This window comes from Bos indicus, chromosome 7 (genome assembly GCF_029378745.1).
Source record: "Bos indicus isolate NIAB-ARS_2022 breed Sahiwal x Tharparkar chromosome 7, NIAB-ARS_B.indTharparkar_mat_pri_1.0, whole genome shotgun sequence".
NCBI classification, from domain to species: Eukaryota; Metazoa; Chordata; class Mammalia; order Artiodactyla; family Bovidae; genus Bos; species Bos indicus.
In genome coordinates this window covers 5,591,744-5,611,369 of record NC_091766.1, presented here as the reverse complement: position 1 = coordinate 5,611,369, position 19,626 = coordinate 5,591,744, and the positions used below count along the sequence as shown (strand labels likewise).

The window sequence follows — 19,626 nt, the reverse complement described above, 5'->3', positions numbered from 1 at the left end:
ATTCCTGGTGGGAGCCTGCACTTCATAACCCCCTCATTCAGATCATCGAAGGTCACAGAGTTAGTGCTAATTCTAGGCCCTGAGGCAGGAGAGGCAAGGTGTCGGGGGTGGGGGTGGGGGGAGGCCACACCATGTCACTGCAGGGCTCCTCGCTGACTGGGTTGGCCCCATCCCAGGTCGGTTCCTGTGGCTTCAACAGCCGCATCCTGCCCCACGTGTACCCCATCAGGCTGGTGAAGGTCAACGAGGACACCATGGAACTACTGCGGGATGCCCAGGGCCTCTGCATCCCGTGCCAGACCGGTGAGCAGGGTCCTGTCCAGTGCCCCCCGGGGAGCTGGGGGCCCCACCTCCTGCCCGCCCAGCACAGCCTGAGTGCTGCCTCCTCCCCAGGGGAGCCCGGCCTTCTCGTGGGTCAGATCAACCAGCAGGACCCACTGCGTCGCTTCGACGGCTACATCAGTGAGAGCGCCACGAGCAAGAAGATCGCCCACAGCGTCTTCCGCAAGGGTGACAGCGCCTACCTGTCAGGTGTGCAGATCCCGGGGGCCGGCTGGGGGGGTGCTGGGCCACCGTCTCACCTCCCGCTCTCCCCTCTGCCAGGTGACGTGCTGGTGATGGATGAGCTGGGCTACATGTACTTCCGGGACCGCAGCGGGGACACCTTCCGCTGGCGTGGGGAGAATGTCTCCACCACTGAGGTGGAAGGCGTGCTAAGTCGCCTTCTGGGCCAGACAGATGTGGCTGTGTATGGAGTGGCTGTGCCAGGCAAGCTGGGGCTCTGGGGTGGTCCCAGGGTCCTGGGGGCAGCCCCAGAGGAGCCCAGCCAGGAGGAACTTGGAGGTACAAGTGCCCTGGTAGGCAAGACCTAAAGCAGTGCACAGCCTGGACAACCGCTCAACAGGGTGGTGTCCTGGATCTGGAATTATTCCTCATGCCTGATGTTGCGCTTCAGTTTCCTCATCCAGGAAATGGGCTCATGAGATCAGCTGTGGCTCAAGGTTGCAGGGAGTGCAGCAGGAGCTCAATAAAGGGTTCACTGCTTCAGCGAGCATTATCCCAGGTGGATAGGGCTGGAGGTCAGAGGCCAGGGGCTGCCACTGGAGGATGGATCTAGTCTCATGGTGGGGCCAGGGTGGTGGTCTCAGCCAGGTCTCTGTCTCTAGGAGTAGAGGGCAAAGCAGGCATGGCAGCCATCGCAGACCCCCACGGCCGGCTGAGCCCCAACGCACTGTACGAGGAACTGCAGAAGGTGCTGGCGCCCTATGCCCGGCCCATCTTCCTGCGCCTCCTGCCCCAGGTGGACACTACAGGTGCGGCCCCCTGCCTCTCCATCCACCCGTTTGTCAGTTTCTCAACCATTTACTTACCCGTTCTGGTTCAGCCCCTGCGCCTGGTCTAACCTGCTGTCCACGGCCAGCTGGCACTATGAGCTAAGCTCTCCTCTTGTCATATTTGTGCGCTTCCTCCTTCCCGTTCCTCACTCCTACCCCACTGGCCATCCTGCAACGTTTGCTGCATCTCTTCATTTTCGGCATTTTTCCGAGGACTAGGGAATTTGAGCGAATCATCTCACACCTTTGAGGTTTCCTATTCTGTAAATCACCTGCTCGTATCTAGTATTGTCTCATTCTTTCCTTGTGATTTACGGGAGTTCCTCCTAATAGTGTAGATGTTAATTCCTTAGCAATTTCAGACATTTTAAATCTCCTCTATTTTGGAATCTGTTAACTTTGTCCATGGTGCCCATTATTGAAAAGAAGCTTTAATTTTGATACAAAGGTGAACACCACCATCATCACCTCTGCCTCTGCTTTTTTAATCTTGAGGTTTGTACTTTTCCAGTTTCTTTTTTTTTTTTTTTAATGGCCAAGCAGCATAACTTGCAGGATTTTAGGATCAAACCTGTATCCCCTGCAGTGAAAGTGCAGAGTCCCAAATACCAGGGAAGTCCCTGAAGTTTCATTAAAAAGAAAAAAAAAAAAAAAACCCAACCTTCCTAATTCTTGAGCACACAGGGATTCTCCCTCGATTTTCTACAAACCCAGATCTTTCACAAAACCCCTCTTTAATTGTCTACTGCAGGGAGTGCAAACTTTTTCTTTAAGGCCCAGATAGTAAATATTTTCAGTTTTGCGGGCCACAGCCTCTGCAGCAATGATTCATCTCCTCAGCTGTAGGGCAGAAATAGCAGTGAGTAGTGTGTATGTGTCTGGGGGTGGCTTCCTCAGGTAGGGGGTTGAATTTGGTCCGTGGGTGGATCATGGGCCTATAAGTTGCTGACCCCTGACCTCCTGTGTGACTGACCCAGCCCTTTCACCTTCTTGGTCTTGTGTGGGGTGGACATGTGACAGGCAGGGAGTATACATGGAGTTTTGGGTCATGCGGGAGGTGGTCAGGGAGGCCTCCCTGGCGGAGGGAGCATGAAGCTGAGATCCAAAGGCCAAGGGGGAATCAGGAGGGCAAAATGGGGAAGAATGCTTCTGGCAGAGGGGACAGCCTATTCAGAGGCCTGGAGGTGCCAGAGAGAGTAGTTAGCTGGGGCAGGGGGTTCCTGGCAGCCCCCTGCCAAGTTCCCACCCCACCCCCACCCCTACTTCCGCCCCTGTCCCCACAGGCACCTTCAAAATTCAGAAGACCCGGCTGCAGCACGAGGGCTTCGACCCACGCCAGACCTCGGACCGGCTCTTCTTCCTGGACCTGAAGCAGGGCCACTACCTGCCTCTGGATCAGGGTGTCTACACCCGCATCTGCTCAGGCGCCTTCGCCCTCTGACACTCCTCTGTTGGCCCAAGACTCCGCACCAGGCCCAGCGAGCAGGGTGGGCTGGAGCCAGACAGACAGCCCTGCCCTGTCCTGGGGCAGAGAAGCCGGATCGCAGGAGGAGCCCTTGTTTCCCGCCTTCATCCTCCTCCTCTCCACCAGCTGGCTGCCCCTGCCTGTCTTCCACTCTCATGTCTGTGTGTCTGTCTGTGCTCCCTGCTTCTGGGCCTCCCTGCTGTCCCTGACTGCCCTCCCCTCTTCCTCCATCTCTCCTCCCCTGCTCACTTCCTGCCAAAAGTAGAACAGACGTTTCTGGGAGCTGCAGTCTGTGCGGGGGCCCACAGCTGTCCTGGGGGCCTCTTCGGGTCCTCCCGCAGAGGGTGGTAAACCCAGAGTGGGGCCGCTCCACCTCCCTCTCAGCTGTGCCTTATTAACAAACCCCACCCAGCCCAGCCCTCCCTAGGCTGCTGGATTCCAGGACATTGTAGCCCTGTAGGAGCTCCAGGCAGCCCCTCTGCCTTCCTTGCTGAATGAGGAGCTAGGGATAGTCTGTCTGGACAACCTGGGGGGGCCTCGGCCCAGGGCCCTCCAGGTCAGCAGGGATTTTCTGCCCAGCTGGGCCAATTGCCTTTTGCACTTCCTGTCCCTGGTGGCTCTCCCTTGTCTTGCCTGCCTTTCCTGATGCCCCAGAAACTTCTGGAACTGACTGTGACCACTTGGATGTTACTCCTGCCCAGTTGTCACCATGGAGCTCCTGCTGGAGGGGACCTGAAGATGGCCCTGGGAGGCTGCTTGGCCCACTGCTCAGATGCTTACCCTGGAGGAGGCCTCTTGGGGACCCCACCTGCCATGGCTGCTGGCAGGACCCAGGGGAACGGCAGCAGTGGCTTTGGGGGAGCTGCCAGGTCAGGGGTGGCCTCTGAGATGCCCTCAGGGGTTCCTGCCTATTGACTGTTCCCCTGACCTTGCTAGTGACAACTTGGACCCTTGATTGGTGACATCCCAAAACCACCCTGCCAGGACAGCCCGGACCTTCCCATCAGCTTTGTCGGTGGCTCATCCCAGACACCCATCGGTGGGGCTGGCCACCCAGACTGCCCCCCGTCCCTCCCTCTGGCAGCACCGCCCGGCAGCTAGAACAGCAAGGCCAGTAGCAAATGACCCCGTGCTGTTTCGCATGGGCCTTTTCAAGCACTGAGGTTTTGTTTCCTTGTTGAGTTTAAGAAATAAACCTGCAGAGCGTCTGGTGCCTGATAGGAGCTCAGCCACTCACCTTTTGTCTCCATGTGGCCCAGAACCCTGTGAGTCTCAGAGAGCAGAGAGCAGGCCCCTCCCAGGGAACACATGGTTGGTCGCCAGACACAGGCAAAACACACTCGGCCTTTACTGATAGCTCCTGTTGCCTCTTCTCCCACCTGCAAGGTCCAGGGTCTGGGGACTGGATAGGGGGTGGCGGGGCCACGGGTTAGCATTCTTACCACCTCCCTACAGCCTCTGGGTTCTGGCAGGTGCACAGGATGGCCCGGGACAAACAGTATGTCTCGGCAGGTCTGGCTTCCCCTCTCTGGGGGGCCAGCATGTGTGGCTGTAGCTCTGAGTGAGAGCCACCAGGCCTGCGAGGGTAACTGTCTGAGCTGGGATTTGAACCCAGGACATTGAGCTCCAGAGTTCATCTTCTCAGCTTCCTCCTCCAGAATTACAATGTCTGTCTTATCTTGTCTCCAAAGGAGAGAGGAAGAAAATCTTATGAAAATTGCTAGGTGCTAGGTGGGGGCACCCAGGGGGTTACTCTGGGGATGCATGGGGGTTGGATGAGTCCTGGACCAGCCTAAGAGTGGATGAACTATTGTTGTGGGGTGCTGGTCCTTCACTGCTCACGGTGCAAGGAAGGTGATGCAAGGTAGAGCCTTTGAGATGCCCAGTGAAGGTGAGAAAGATACGTCGTGGTGGGGATGGAGGCCCCTGGTGTGCTGATAAGCAAGTGCATTCTGGGTAACATCCCATCAGACATCCGACCACCTCCAAAGGTGTCATCATGGTCCCTGTTGAACAAATGAGGAAACTGAAGACACAGGGAGGGGAATGAAGTCCCTATCAGGGGCTCTAGTGAGGAAGTGGTCTAGTGGGGACCTTTCTCAGTGCACAGTCAGTCTCTCTAGCTGCAACAATGTAAGAAGTTCTCTCCGACCAGCAAGAAAATAATCCTGATGACTGTTCGGTTCCGGCTCTGTGTGTGTTTGCTCTTAAAAATTAATAGATTTTATTTATTACGACAGTCTGAGGTTTACAGAAAAACGAGCAGAAAGGACAGAGTTCTCATATGCCCTTTGACCGCTGTTTCCACTAGAATCAACATCTGACATTCGTGGGCTACATTTGTTACACCTGATGAGTTAATGTTGATACATTATTATTAAGCCAAGCCCACAGTTTACATTAGGGTTCCACTCTGTTGTACATTCTATGGGTTTCAACAATACATAATGGCTTGCAACCACCCTTAAGAGTATCACAAAGAATAGTTTCTCTTGCTCTAAAAATCCTATGTTCCACCTCTCATCACTCCTATCCCAACCTGTGGCAACCACTGTTCTTTTTACTGTCTCCCTAGTTTTGTTTTTTCCAGACTGTCATGGATGGATTTGGAATCAGACTGGGTGTCATCTTTTCAGAGTGACTTCTTTCATTTGGGGTTCCTCTATACCTTCTTCTGGCTTGATAGATCTGTATTTTTTTTCCCCATGCCAAATTAGGAGCTCCGTTGCCCCTGGGGACCCTCAGTAAATCATGAAGAGAGATGGGAGCTGATAGTGCTCTGCCCCGAGCTGCTCCTTTCTGGATGGGCCCTGGAAGAATGTGCACAGAGAGGACGCCTGTACTTGTGGGAAGGGAAACGCCCCAGCCTGGTGTTGGCAAGTGTGCTGTGAGAGGCAGGGGCTGGGCCGTGCACAAGGGACCAGGAAGCAGCAGCAGCTGCCGAGCGGGCACATGGAAGACGAGAGTTAGCGCCAAGAGCTTCCGGGATAGGGGGCTGCAGGCTGGGTCCCTGCCCCACACTCTTCTGGCGTTCCCATCACTTTGGGGAAGAGTCTAGGCTCTTTGGGTAGCACTGCTGTCCTGCAGGCTGCTTCCCTTGTACCATGGATAATTGTTTCCAGCCTGTGTCTGGTTTCAACGCCTTCATTCCCATTATTCCTTGTGCCTGAATCACTATTTTTAATTGAGCTAATTATGCAGACCATAAATTCGCCCTTTTAAATAGTGCAACATAGTGGCTTTTAGTATATTCACAGGGTTATGCAACCACCCCCTATGTCTAATCCCAGAACATTTTCATCACCCCAAAAAACCCTCATATCCATTAGAAGTCACTGCCCATCCTCTGTCTTCAACCTCTGGCAACTACTACTTCCTGTCTCTATGGATTTATCTATTCTGGATATTTCATAGAAATGGAATCACACAATCTGTGGCCTATGGTGTCTGACTTCTTTCTCTCAGCATGCTTTTAGATTCATCCAAGTTGCAGCTCATTCCTTTTTATGGCCAAACAATATACCATTGTATGGGCAGACCACATTTTTTTTTTTAGCCACCAATTGATGGATTTTTTTTTATTTCTTTTTTTTTTTTTTTGGCTATTGTGAGTAATGCTGCTGAGATCTTTTGTGTAAAAGCTTTTGTGTGAACGTATGTCCTGAATTCTCCTGGGTGTAAACCTAGGTGTGGAAATGCTAGGTCACATGGTAACTATGTTTAACCTTTTGAGGAACTGCCAGACTGTTTTCCACAGTGACTGTATCACTTTATATTCCCCGCAACAGCAGTGTGTGAGTTCCAGTTTCCCACATCCTCCTCAGCACTTATTTTCTGTTTTTTTTTTTTTTTTTGGCCGCACAGCTAGGCATGCAGGATCTTAGTTTCCCAACAAGCGGTCGAAATTGTGCCCCCTGCAGTGCAATCTTGGAGTCTTAACCACTGGACTGCCAGGGAAGTTCTGTCTTTTTTATTGTGATCATTTTAGTGGGTATTCAGCGGTATCTCCTTATAGTTTTGGTTTGCATTTCTTGAGGGCTAATAAGTAGAACATCTTTTCATGTGTTTGTTGTTGCCTAGTTGCTAAGTCCTGTCTGACTCTTTGCCATCCCATGGACTGTAGCCCACCAGGCTCCATGGAATTCTCCAAGCAAGAATACTGGAGTGGGTTACCATTTCCTTCTCCAGGGGGATCTTCCCAATCCAGGGATCGAACCTGCATCTCCTGCATTGGTAAGCAGTTTCTTTACCACTGAGCCACCTGGGAAGCCATCTGTATACCTCCTTTGAAAAGAAATGTCATTCAGATCCTTTGCCCAGTTTTTAACTGGGTCGTCTATTTAGAGTTGGAAGACTTCTTAATGTAATTCTGTATACTAAATCCTTATAAGATATGGTTTGCAAATTTCTCCTATCCTGTGGATTGTCTTTTCACTCTTTTGGTAGTATCCTTTGAAACGTATTTTTCATTTTGATGAAACTCAGTTTATCTGTCTTTTTTCTGGCCACACTATGCAGCATTTGGGAACTTAGTTCTCCAACCAGGGATTGAACCTGTGGCCCCTGCATTGGGAGCATGGAGTCTTAACTGCTGGACTGCCATGGAAGCCCCACGCTTGCTTTTGGAATCATTTTCTAACCCAAGGTCATAAAGATTGATGCATCTGCTTTCTAAGAATGTTTTCGTTTTAGCCCTGACATTTAAATTTTTGTGCACGGTTTGAGGTGGGGATCTCTATTAGTTTTCTAGTGCTGAGGTGACAAATACCGCTAACTTGGTGGCTTAACACCAGTCATTTTACAGTTCTGAACGTGAGAAGTCAGAACTGGACCTTACTTGGCTAAAATCAAGGTTTGACAGGGCTGCTTTCCTTCTGGAGTTTCTGAGACAATCCACTTCCTTGCCTCTTCCAGCATTTAGAAACTGCCCACATTCCTTGACTCGTGGCCTCTTCCTCCCATCTTCAAAGCCATCAGCAGTGGGCTGAGTCTTTTTCATGCTGTCATTTCTCTGGTCCTCCTCCTCCTGCCTCCTCCTCCCATTTTCAGTGACCCTTGTGATGATATTGTGCTCATTCATGCAATCTCTTCTAAGGACAGGTGATTAGCAACCTAATTCAATCTGCAACCTTCATTTCCCCCTGCCAAGTAACCTAACAAATTCATAGATTTAGGGAACATAGATTTTGGAGGAGGCAATGGCACCCCACTCCAGTCTTGCCTGGAAAATCCCATGGATGGAGGAGCCTGGTGGGCTGCAGTCCATGGGGTTGCGAAGAGTTGGACATGACTGAGTGACTTCACTTTCACTTTTCACTTTCCTGCATTGGAGAAGAAAATGGCAACCCACTCCAGTGTTCTTGCCGGAGAATCCCAGGGATGGGGGAGCCTGGTGGGCTGCCGTCTATGGGGTCGCACAGAGTCAGACACGACTGAAGTGACTTAGCTGGGTGTGGACACCATTGGGGGACTATTTTTCTGCCTACTACAGGGTTCAATTTCATTCTTTTGCATGTGACTAATTTTCCCAGCACCAGTTGTTGAAAAGACTATTCTTTTCATATTGAATGCTTCTGGCACCCTTGTTGAAGAGTCACTGATCACAGACATATGGTTTGTTGTTCTAGCTCAGCTCTATTCCATTGATATATCTGTGTATTGTATGTCAATACCACAGTTTGATTACTATAGCTTTGTAGTAAGTTTGAAATCAAGAAGTGTGAATCCTCTAATTTAGTTCTTCAAGACTGGTTAGCTATTTGGGGCCCCCTGCAATTCCTCATGAATTTTAGGATCAGTTTGTTGCTATCTCAAAAAAGGCTCTCAGAATTTTGATAGGGATTACATCATGTTTATAGACCAGTTTGGGGATTGTTGCTATCTTAACAGCTTTCCCATGTGGCTCAGAGGTAAAGAATCTGCCTGCCCATGCAGAAGATGCAGGAGTCACAGCTTTGATCCCTGGCTTGGTAAGATTTCCTGAAGGAGGAAACGGTAACCCACTCCAGTATTCCTGCTTGGAAAACCCCATGGACAGAGGAGCCTGGCGGGCTACATACAGTCCACAGGGTCGGACACAACTGAGCACAAGCACACAGGCTATCTTAACAATATGAAGTTTTCCAATCCATGAATGTGGGATGTTTTTCCATTTATTAAGATCATATTTTAAGTTACTTTTTGGCAAAGTTTTATAGTTTTCAGCATATAAGTCTTGCACCTCTTTTGCTAAAATTATTAAGTATTTTATTCTCTTTGCTGCTATTATAAATGGAACTGTTTTCTTAATTTGCTACTTCTTTGAAAGATGCAGTACCTAGGCAAATCTCACTGCACTTATTACACTATCCTAAACTCTCAGGTTCTGAGGTGGTCCAGCTGCCCTGACCCACCAGACCTCCTGCCCCTTCCAATCTTCCCTGCTCATGTTATTCCCTGAATATTCTATCTTATCGGGCTTCCCTCCTGGCTCAGTCGGTAAAGAATCTGCTTGCCTGCAATGCGGGGGACCCCGGTTCAATTCCTGGGTCAGGAAGATCCCCTGGAGAAGAAAATAACAACCCACTCCCTAAGAGTCAGACACGACTGAGTGACTTCACTTTCACTTTTCACTTTCATGCATTGGAGAAGGAAATGGCAACCCACTCCAGTGTTCTTGCCTGGAGAATCCCAGGGACGGGGGAGCCTGGTGGGCTGCCGTCTATGGGGTCGCACAGAGTCGGACACGACTGATGCGACTTAGCAGCAGCAGCAGCAGCAGCCAGTATTCTTGCCTAGAGAATCGCATGGACAGAGGAGCCTGGCAGGCTACAGTCCATGGGGTCACAAGAGTCGGACACGACTTAGCGACTAAACCACCACCATTCTATCTTATCAGCCAAGGCCCACTTGTCTCTCTCGGAGCTTCTCCAGGCAAGACCCAGAGGGGAGGAGATCTCCACAGAAACATGCAGGAGAAATTCAACACAGCTGCTACACCGTGCCACAATTCAGGAGGGTTGAGAGGACTCTGTGAACAAACGAAATACACCCGTCCTTATCAAGTATATACTTTAAAATACATAATTATACTTTAACTAAAGAGAAAAACAACAAATACCAACAAGATAAACGTGCTAGTTCAGAAATTTCAAAGCCCACCAAAATCCCCGCCCTCGAAGAAATCGGCTCCCTCTAACCCCACCGCAGGGCCCCCTCATTGCGAGCCTCGAAGCTCTGAGCTCCGCTCTCTAGGCCCGCCCTGATATCAGGAAGTAGAGCTCAGCTGCACCTACTCTGCCTGCTCCAGCCCAGGAAAAAGCTCCATGATCAGGCAAAAAAATCGGTGAGCGCATCAGGACCCACTGCCCGGCCTCTCCGGGACGTCATTCGTGGGTCTGCGCATGTGCTACAGACACCTGGGTAGCGGGACCGGCGTTCACGCAGGCGCACTCGTGGCCGCCGGGAGGGCTTCCTCCTCCCTGCCACCGCCATCGCCATGGCCGCGCCGGCCCCCCGCCTCATCTCTGTCTTCTCGAGCCCGCAGGAGCTGGGTGCGTCTTTGGCGCAACTGGTAGTGCAGCAGGCAGCATGCTGCCTGGCGGATGCCGGCGCCCGCTTCACGCTCGGCTTGTCCGGCGGCAGCCTTGTCTCCATGCTAGCCCGCGAGCTGCCCGCTGCCGCCGCCCCCGCTGGACCCGCTAGCCTCGCGCGCTGGACGCTGGGCTTCTGCGACGAGCGCCTTGTGCCCTTCGAGCACGCCGAGAGCACGTACGGCCTGTACCGGGTGAGAGCTACGGGGGCCGCCGGGGGTCACGCCGAGAGGGCCGTGCACATCGCCTGGACCCGGCTACGGAGGCCACCCGGGGTCATGTCGAAAAGGCCGCGCCCACCGCCTGGACCAGGCGACGAGAGTTATGCAGGGTAGCACCGTGCCCTCTGCCTGGACTGGAGCTGGGAATGGTCTGCTGGGTGCCCTGAGGTTCCATCTGGGGTGCACCTCCACTGCCACCCGGGTGGACCGGTGATGCATTTTGTGTGTGTGTGCTCTGTCGCTAAGTCGTGTGCGATTCAGGTGGCCAAGTAGAGGGCATGAGCAAAGGCATAGAGGCGAAACTTGGTGGTCCATTCCAGGACTTCGAGACGCTCAGGCGCTGCAGGCTAGTAAGTGCAGAGGCCGAGTTAGGGAAGAGCCAGGTAGGCGGGATCTGGTGTGGAAACTGGGCCTCGGTTTCCCCATCTCTAACCTGGCAAGTTCTCTTTGATCTCCACTCTGCTTGTGGCGCTGTCAACTCCGTGGCTGGTTATCTTTGGCCTGGGGCCCCAGACTCCTATAGAATCAGGGAAACCCCCCACCCCCATTTTATAAGAAGGGAAACTGAGGCCTGGAAGAGCTATGATCTGAGCTGCCCTCCACTCCCCCACCCCCTCCCGCGCATCTGAGTCAACTCTTCCTGCTGTGGATGGAGAAGGAAAACCCACCCAGGGAGGTGTGGGAAGGGTGGGTTTGGCCAGAAGCCTCAGATTGCTCAGGTCCTGGGTGTGTTGAGTTCTCTTCGAAAAGAAGCTTGAGCTGTTTTGTTTGTTTGGTAATAAGGAAGGTTTACTGATTACCATGGCTTTATCCACATCATCTCATGAAACCCTACAAGTGACTATGAGGCGGGGACTGTTAGTACCTGCATTTCATAGATGGAGAAACTGAAGCCAGACAAGGAGAGTCACCTAGTGACCAGTGAGGGAGCTGGGGTATGAACCTGCCTGGCGGAACCCCCCAGAGAGCACCCGGGACACATTTCAGGGGCAGGGGTCACTCAAGTCTGCTTTCCTGCGTGTCTTCCCCTAGAGCTTAATTTAAAAGTGACCCCGTGCTTCTTTTTTACTTTGCCAGACTTTGAAAGACTTTTTAAAATTTTTTTATTTTTGAAGATTTTTTTTTTTTGATGTGGACCATTTTTAAAGTCTTCATTGAATTTGTTGAATATTGCTTCTCTTTTATGTTTTGGTTTTTTGATGGTAAGGCGTTTGTGATCTTAGTTCCCTGACCAGGGACGGAACCCATATCCCCTGTGTCAGAAGAGGAAGGTCCCTGAAAGACTTTTAATTAGGAAAGCCATACTTGCTCAAGTAACAGAATCCTAACAAAACAATAGAGAGAAAGTTGCAAGGATGTTCAGTGTGTGTGTGTGTGTGTGTCCTTGTATCCAGCACTAGGGACAGTTCCCTTGAAGGGCTCATAGTGGGGTGGGGCACCAACACACAGGGCAGTAAGAGTGGAAATCCATTCATAGCCGCCGTGCAATGCAGTTTGGACAGAAGATAATAGTGTGAGATGATGGGGACTTCCCTGGTGGCTCAGAAGGTAAAGCTCCTGCCTATAATGCAGGAGACCCGGCGATCCCTGGGTCGGGAAGATCTCCTGGAGAAGGAAATGGCAATCCACTCCAGTATTCTTGCTTGGAAAATCCCATGGACGGAGGAGCCTGGTAGGCTACAGTCCATGGGGTCGCAAAGAGTCGGACACGACCGAGCGACTTCACTCCCTGGTAGTCCAGTGGCTAAGACTCCACGCTCCCAATGCAGGGGGGCCTGGGTTTGATCCCTGGTCAGAGAACTTAGTGGAGAAGGCAGTGGCCCCCCGACTCCAGTACTCTTGCCTGGAAAATCCCATGGATGGAGGAGCCTGGTAGGCTGCAGTCCATGGGGTCGCTAAGAGTCAGACATGACAGAGTGACTTCACTTTCCCTTTTCACTTTCATGCATTGGAGAAGGAAATGGCAACCCACTCCAGTGTTCTTGCCTGGAGAATCCCAGGGTTGGGGGAGCCTGGTGGGCTGCCATCTATGGAGTCGCACAGAATCGGACACGACTGAAGTGACTTAGCAGCAGCAGCAGCAGCAGGGAACTTAGATCCTGCATGCTACAGTGAAGATCAAAGATCCCAAGTGCTGCAATTAAGACCCAGTCCAGCCAAATAAATATTTTTTAAAAACTGTGAGATGATAAGAAGTGCCAGGGGAGAAGGGAGAGCATCCTTCAGCCAGGGCAGTGGGGCGCTCTGAGGAGGTGACACTTGGGCAGCGACCAGGAGGATATGAGGAGCTGGCCACAGGTGAGCTGGGGCACAGGGTACAGCAGAGGCAAATACTATGCGGTGGGAACAGATGTGGGGCGAGGATTTGCTCCTGCCAGTTTCCCCCGGAAGGGAATCATATTAGTTTCCTGGGGCTGTGGTAGCAAAGTACTAACCAATGGGTAGCTTAAAACAACAGTCATCAATTCACAGTCCTGGAGGACAGAAGTTCAAAATCAAGGTGTCAGCAGTCCCATGCTCCCTCCAAAGGCTCTCAGGGAGGAGGCTTCCTTGCCTCTTCCAGCTTCTGGGGGTTCCAAGCTTGTGGCCACATCACTCCAATCTCTGTCTCTGTTTCTCCGTCACTTGTTCATCTGATTCTCTCTTTGTGTCCTCCTCTTGTAAGGACACAAGTCTTTGAATTTAGGGCCTTTCCAAATGCCCTGTGACCTCATCTACGCTAATGACAACTGCAAGGCCCTCTTTCTAAATAAGGCCACATTGTTTTTTTTTAATTAATTAATTATTTTTGGCGGTGCTAGGTCTCTGTTGCCAAATGGACTTTTCTCTAGTTGTGGTGAGCGGGGACTGCTCTAGTTGCAGTGCCCGGGCTTCTCACTGTGGTGGCTTCTCTTGTTGCGGAGTTCCGGCTTCTGTAGTTGTGGCTCCTAGGCTCTAAAGCACAGGCTCAGTAGTTGCGCACAGGCTCAGTGGCCCTGCAGCACGTGGGATCACCCCAGATTAGAGATCAAAGCCGTGTCTCCTGCATTGGCAAGTGGATTCTTTGTCACTGAGCCACCAGGGAAGTCCATATTCTGAGATTCCAGGTGGATGTCAATTTGGGGGCGGGATCACTAAGCAACATGGTACAGGGATGCAGAGGGGTTCCTCTCCTGGAGGATGGGCCCTGGGCAGCTGCGGTTCTCCAAGTATGAATGGTTCACCCTGTACCATGGGCCTTCTGCTGTCCAGGCTGGGAGGAAGAGCTGGGCCCACCTTCCTGGGGATGGTTCCTCAGCACCTGCAAAGTGTTTAGAGAGAACCCACCCAATCAACCAGCCGTTCCAGTTCTAGGAACCTGCCAAACCGATGTCCAGCCTGAGGAGGAGGAAATGGCTCTGAGCCTCTAGGGGGAGGGCAGCTACGAAGGGGACTCAGGTGACAGAAATAGGGCGCCCGTACTCCCCCCTGACTTCACTCATACGATCCCCAAGGGTGTGTGTAGATAGGGACCTTGGGCAAAGCTGGTCTTTCCAACAGTGCATCTGTCTGATCGTGCTCCTCCCCAGCTCACACACCCTCCTTGGCTCCCTGTTACGCTCAACACAGAGCCTGCACTCCTCAGGGCAGCACTGGTGGGGAGTCAGCACCCTAAGTTCTGGCTGGCTCATCCCATGTCCTTGCTGCCTTCCCCCTCTGCTCCAAACACTATATTTTTGTTGTTTACCTACTTTTACTTTGTGGGTCAGCCCGGCATTACCTTGGCTGAGCTAGGCCCTGCCCAAAAGGAGGCACCGAGGTGGGGGTTGCCAGCATCCATCCCAGAGCAGATCAAAGACCATGGGGCTCATCTCTGCGGGAAAGGGCTGGAGCCTTCTGCCTTGCAGGATGCCTGACTCCAGGTTCTTCTGCATTAAATCCACTGATCATAGGCTGGGGTGCTTGCTATGGACCGGGCATGCTCATCCTGTAGGGCAACCCAGAAGAGATCAGTGCTTACCACGGTTACATGTCATACCCCGGGAAAGGGCTGGAGCCTTCTATCTTGCAGGACGCCTGACTCCAGGTACTTCTGCATTAAATCCACTGATCATAGGCTGGGGTGTTTGCTGTGGGCCGGGCATGCTCACCCTGTAGTGCAACCCAGAAAAGAAATCAGTGCTTACCACAGTTACATGTCACACCCCCAAGCAGCAGTTGGGGAAGGTGCAGGCAGAGGTGGCAGCTCAGAGGAGGCAGCTTGAGGAATGTGTAAGAATTTCCCAGGCAGGATCAAGAGCTGGTGTACCTGCTGAGGCCTGGAGGTCAGCAGGACCTCCTGGAGGGCTGAGAGGAGCTAGGTTTTATCCTGAAGCCCAAAGGACCCTGGGCGTTTAGAAACAGGATCCTGATGTGGCTAGACAGGTGCAGGCCAGAGCCAGGAGACCTCCAATCACCAGGGACTTGAAAGACCTCTGGCTGAATGCCACTGGGATCCTCACTCACACAGGAAGTGGGTATAATGACAGTCATGTCCTAACCTGGAGGATCCAGGTAGTCCCAGGTGTAAGCCCCATGCCCCCACTGACTGTATGTTGCTGTTGGTGACACTGTGCCTCTGTCCACTGCAGACCCACCTGCTCTCCAAGCTCCCTATCTTCGACAGCCAGGTGATCACCATCAACCCTGCATTGCCTGTGGAGGAGGCGGCTGAGGACTACGCCAAGAAGCTGAGACAGGTGAGCGCGTTGGAGCCGCTGCAGGGAGACGTCATCCACCCAGTGGGCTCTCCCAGAGTGATGGAGTAAGCCTACTGGTGACACTGAGTGGTCATCACAGCAGAAGCTCTCCCTGGGGATGGTCAGTAGACCCAGTCTCACCCTGGACAGACCCCTTTGAGGGTCCCCCTCTCAGAAGCCACAGCACTGCTCTGGGGGAACCCCCAAAGGCGGCCTCACTTCTGACACCCTGGCAGTAGGCCTGGGTATTCACATCTTGGGCACAGCTGCATCCCCAGATTGTCAGGCCATTGAGACAGTGAAGTGTGAGGCCTTGCAGATTAATAGAGTTCCTTTTTTTTGCAGATAAGGCTGAGCCTGGCTTACTGTGTTACAGCAACTTGTTTTTCTGACAACTCTTTCTTTGTGTCCTCTGAGCTCTTCCCTCACAACTTCTCGGGACTGTCTTCTTTCCCCATCCAGGCCTTCCAAGGGGACTCCATCCCGGTTTTTGACCTGCTGATTCTGGGTGTGGGTCCTGATGGCCACACCTGCTCACTCTTCCCAGACCACCCCCTCCTGCAGGTGAGCACACCCCTGAAGGCCCTGCTCACATCTGAGCCCCGACCTCTGCCATCTGGGGCTTCCAGAGGGTTGGGAGGTGCCTGCAGAATGGTGTGAGTCAGCCTCAGCCAACAGGCGTGCCCACTGGGGCTTGACCCTTCTGAGCTTCAGTTCACCCATCAAAATGGGCCTTCAGTCTAGTACCACAGAATTAGCAGGGTGGGATGGAATGGTGGCTGGATGGTGCCTGGCCTGTGTGAGTACTCAGGAAGTCAAGTGGTGTTTTCCTGTTTCCACCTTGGGCTTCCGTGCCCCCAGGAGCGGGAGAAAATTGTGGCCCCCATCAGTGACTCTCCGAAACCACCTCCGCAGCGCGTGACCCTCACTCTTCCCGTGCTGAACGCAGCTCGAACGGTCATCTTTGTGGCGACAGGAGAAGGCAAGGCAGCTATTCTGAAGGTAACAGTGAGGGCCCCCTTCCCCAGAAGGTTGTAGGCGGAGAATGTGATCCTAGACACTGCTGTGCGGAAAGCACCAGATCCCAAGGCATTTCGGTAATTCTTGGGTTGAAGGAGGGATGAAAACTGAAAATACAGGCTAGTTAGGGGTTAACTATTATGAATTGAAATTGACGAGATATGGCCAAGATGGCTCAGAGGTAAATTCATAGCACTTAATGTGAATACATATATATTTCATTATTAACTAGAAAACAATTGAAATAAACCAGTCAAGCACTTTAGAATGAGAACAAAGGAAAATAACATAAATCTAAGAAAAGTCAGAGGAAGGAATAAGTGAGATTGAAATCACTGAATTGGCTCATATTCTTAAAAACTTAACGGTAAATAGATCCATAACATAGACAGAACCATGCATAGACAGAGCCATAGCACAGACATAGATCCACAGCATAACAACTACCCCTGGTGAAACTGGAGAAAAATCATATGTAGTAGGAATAAGTTTTAAAAAAAAAAGTAGGAATAAGAAGGTATATACATAATATATTAGGAAAGTATAAAATTAATAAATTTATATTGGGCTACCCTGGTGGCTCAGTGGTAAAGAATCCTCCTGCCAATGCAGGAGACATGGGGTTCGATCCCTGATCCAGGAAGATCCCACATGCCATGGGGCAGCTAAGCCCATGCACCACAACTGCTGAGCCTGTGATCTAGAGCCCACCAGCTGCAACTCCTGAGCCCACGTACTGCAGCTGTTGAGGCCCACATGCCCTAGAGCCCACCCTCCACAGCAAGAGAAGCCACCGCAATGGAAGTGGATGTCCCACAGCTAGAGAGTAGCCCCCACTCGCCACAACTCGAGAAAAAGCCCACGCAGGAGTGTAGACCCACCACAGCCAAAAATAAATAAAACCACATTTTAAAAAATCATAAAGTGGATATTAAAAATAAACAAAAAAAACACTTTAATCACCATCACTGAAAAGACCAACCACTATGGGAGAAACTAGTCATATTTTTAAAGATAAATAAGTAACAATTCTTCCACCAACTGTGGGCCCAGATGTCTCCATGAGGGTGGCTAATGTTAGGGTTCAGGGTGCAGACTCCAGCAGACCCAGTGTCCCTGCCAGTGACACCCAGCATGGCCTTAGATGGCCACTGAACGCCCCTGCCCCACCAAGCCTCAACTTTCCCATCTGCAAGGTGCGCTAGGAGGGTTCCTCCCCATGGACCTCCTGAGGGTCAGTGAAGGCAGCTGCAACTCACAGTCCCCTCACAGGAGGCTGCCCTCAGCCTCAGCTTCCCTGACTGTAAAAAGAGGGGTGAGAACAGAGGCAACCCTGCAGGGCTGTGGTTAGAAGTGAACAAGTTAATGATTCAGAGTGCTTGCGGCAGACCCAGCTGGCAGAGAGTACTATTTCCCATGCCCGCTGATCATGAAATCACATTAGAGGGTCAGCCCACCACAGCTGGAGGGACTGAATCCTCCTGACAGCTAAGAAGGCTTTTGACCTTTTTAAGCGGTTGGGAGAAAAAGCAAAAGAGGAGGAGTATTCTTTGGTGTGTGAAAATGTTACAGAATTCAGATTTCAATGTCCACGAATAAAGATTTGTTGGAACCTGGCCATACCCACTTGGCGACGAGTCATCTGCTGGTACTTTTGCCCTGTAACAGCAGAGCCGAGTAGTTGCAACAGAGTTGGGGTGTGATCTGCAGAGCTGAAATAGTGACTCTCTGGTCTTGGCAGCAAAGGTGTTCTGGAGACTTCCCTGGTGGTCTAGTGGCTAAGACTCCATGCTCCCGATGCAGGGGGCGTGAGTTTGATCCATGGTCAGGGAACTACATCCCACATGCCACAATTAAAGATGCCCAGTGCTGTGGCTAAGACCTGTTGCAGTCAAATAAATATATTTTTTAAACATGTTAGAAAAAAAAAAAAGTGTGCTGACCCCACTGTTAAATGATCACAGATGATAAAAAGGAAGAGACCCCCGTCTCTGCTGGTTGCTTGAAGCCAGGACATCTGGGAAGGGTGATCTCAACTTCTGAGGGTTGGAGAGGTCTGAGGGGTGCCGGGGTGCAGGTGGGGCCCCACGCTCCTGCCCTCTCCACACAGCGCATTTTGGAGGACAAGGAGGAGAACCCACTCCCCGCCGCACTGGTTCAGCCCAGCGCTGGGAAACTTTGCTGGTTTCTGGACGAGGCAGCAGCCCGACTCCTGACCGTGCCCTTCGAGAAGCATTCCACTTTGTAACCCGTGCCGAGAGATGCCACAGCTGCTACTATGTGCAGCCCCAATGGCCTGGGACATTCTGGGGCTGGGCCCCACTGCCAGCCCACTCCAGGCTTTATTTTAGAAAAGCCGAGTGGTGCCACTGGAAGCTGTAGGGTCTGGCCACCAGGCCCACCCAGGGGCTTAGCCCATGGGCCGTGGCTCTGGGTGAGTCATATTAAAAGGAGCATCTGTTTGAAGTTTCCACTGTCTCGTGGTCCTTGGTGGGTGGTGGGACCATTGGTCTCTAGGTGGCGCGCCTGACTCGTAACACTCATCCCAGCCTGTGGAGGGCAGGGATGGGCATCTGGCATGAGTGTCCTGGGCCTGCCATAGCAAAGTACCACACATCAGGTGTCTTAAAATAAATGCAGGTCACTGTCTCACAGTTCACAAGGCCAGAAGCCTGAAACCTCCATGTCAGGAAGGTTGGACCCTTCCAGAAGCTCTGCAGGAGTCTGTCTCCAGGTCTCTCTCATGGCTTCTGGTTGCTGCTGGCAGTTCTTGGCCTTGTGTCTGCCTCTCTTGTCTGGCAAACTGTCCGTGTCTGGCCTTCTCTTCGTGTGTCTTTCCGTATCTTGTCCTTTTCTTTTTTTCTTTTGGTTTGTCTTGTTTTTTTTCTTTGGCCACGCCCTTAGGTTTATGAGATCTCAGGTCCCAGACCAAGGATTGAACTTGGGCCACAACAGGGAAAGTCCAGAATCCTAACCACTAGGCCACCAGGGAACTCACTCCCATCCTCTTCTGATATGGACCCCTGTCCTTGGACATAAGTCCACCCTAAGTCCTAAATCTTGAGAGTTTGTCTCAAGATCCTTAATTCATTATGTCTATAAAAATGCTTATTCCAAATAAGATCGCATTCTGAAGTTTCAAGCGTTAGGACATGGACTTAACTGTTTTTTTTTTAACTGTATTAAAATAACACATAACATCAAATTTACCATCTTAACCATTTTTATACAATTCAGTGTTTTCAAATACATTTACCTGCCATCCATCCCCATAACTCTTTTCACCTTGTAAATCTAAAACTCTGTATTTGGGACTTC

At 51.6% G+C, this 19,626-nt stretch overlaps 2 protein-coding genes and 1 long non-coding RNA gene across 4 annotated transcripts in view; 2 read left to right on the top strand and 1 right to left on the bottom strand.

Moving 5' to 3' along the window:
* SLC27A1 (solute carrier family 27 member 1) overlaps positions 1 to 4,017 on the top strand; it is a 39,322-nt gene extending 35,305 nt beyond the window's left edge. For both annotated transcript variants that reach the window (XM_019963873.2, XM_019963872.2), the window contains exons 9-13: positions 177 to 303; positions 394 to 531; positions 604 to 768; positions 1,167 to 1,313; positions 2,618 to 4,017. In XM_019963873.2, coding sequence (XP_019819432.1) covers positions 177 to 303; positions 394 to 531; positions 604 to 768; positions 1,167 to 1,313; positions 2,618 to 2,775 — 735 coding nt within the window. In that variant the 3' untranslated portion in view covers positions 2,776 to 4,017. The remainder of the gene's footprint in view (positions 1 to 176; positions 304 to 393; positions 532 to 603; positions 769 to 1,166; positions 1,314 to 2,617) is intronic.
* Positions 4,018 to 4,995: 978 nt separating this feature from the next.
* Positions 4,996 to 10,158, bottom strand: LOC139184043 (uncharacterized). The gene is made up of 2 exons (XR_011567470.1): positions 10,074 to 10,158; positions 4,996 to 9,808 (listed from the first exon to the last, which is right to left on the bottom strand). It is a non-coding gene; the product is annotated as an uncharacterized lncRNA (long non-coding RNA).
* Positions 10,135 to 18,774, top strand: PGLS (6-phosphogluconolactonase). The gene is made up of 5 exons (XM_019963869.2): positions 10,135 to 10,564; positions 15,181 to 15,288; positions 15,751 to 15,852; positions 16,150 to 16,290; positions 18,419 to 18,774. The coding sequence occupies exons 1-5, from the start codon at positions 10,277 to 10,279 to the stop codon at positions 18,554 to 18,556; spliced, it is 777 nt and encodes a 258-aa protein (XP_019819428.2). The 5' UTR covers positions 10,135 to 10,276; the 3' UTR covers positions 18,557 to 18,774.
* Positions 18,775 to 19,626: the final 852 nt, after the last annotated feature.

What these genes read in the sequence shown, in the direction of transcription:
- PGLS (XM_019963869.2), top strand. Translation starts at nt 10,277, where the DNA reads ATGGCCGCGCCGGCCCCCCGCCTCATCTCTGTCTTCTCGAGCCCGCAG. An exon ending in GCACGTACGGCCTGTACCGG is followed by an intron (nt 10,565 to 15,180) that starts GTGAGAGCTACG and finishes TGTCCACTGCAG; the next exon opens with ACCCACCTGCTCTCCAAGCT. An exon ending in GCAAGGCAGCTATTCTGAAG is followed by an intron (nt 16,291 to 18,418) that starts GTAACAGTGAGG and finishes CTCTCCACACAG; the next exon opens with CGCATTTTGGAGGACAAGGA.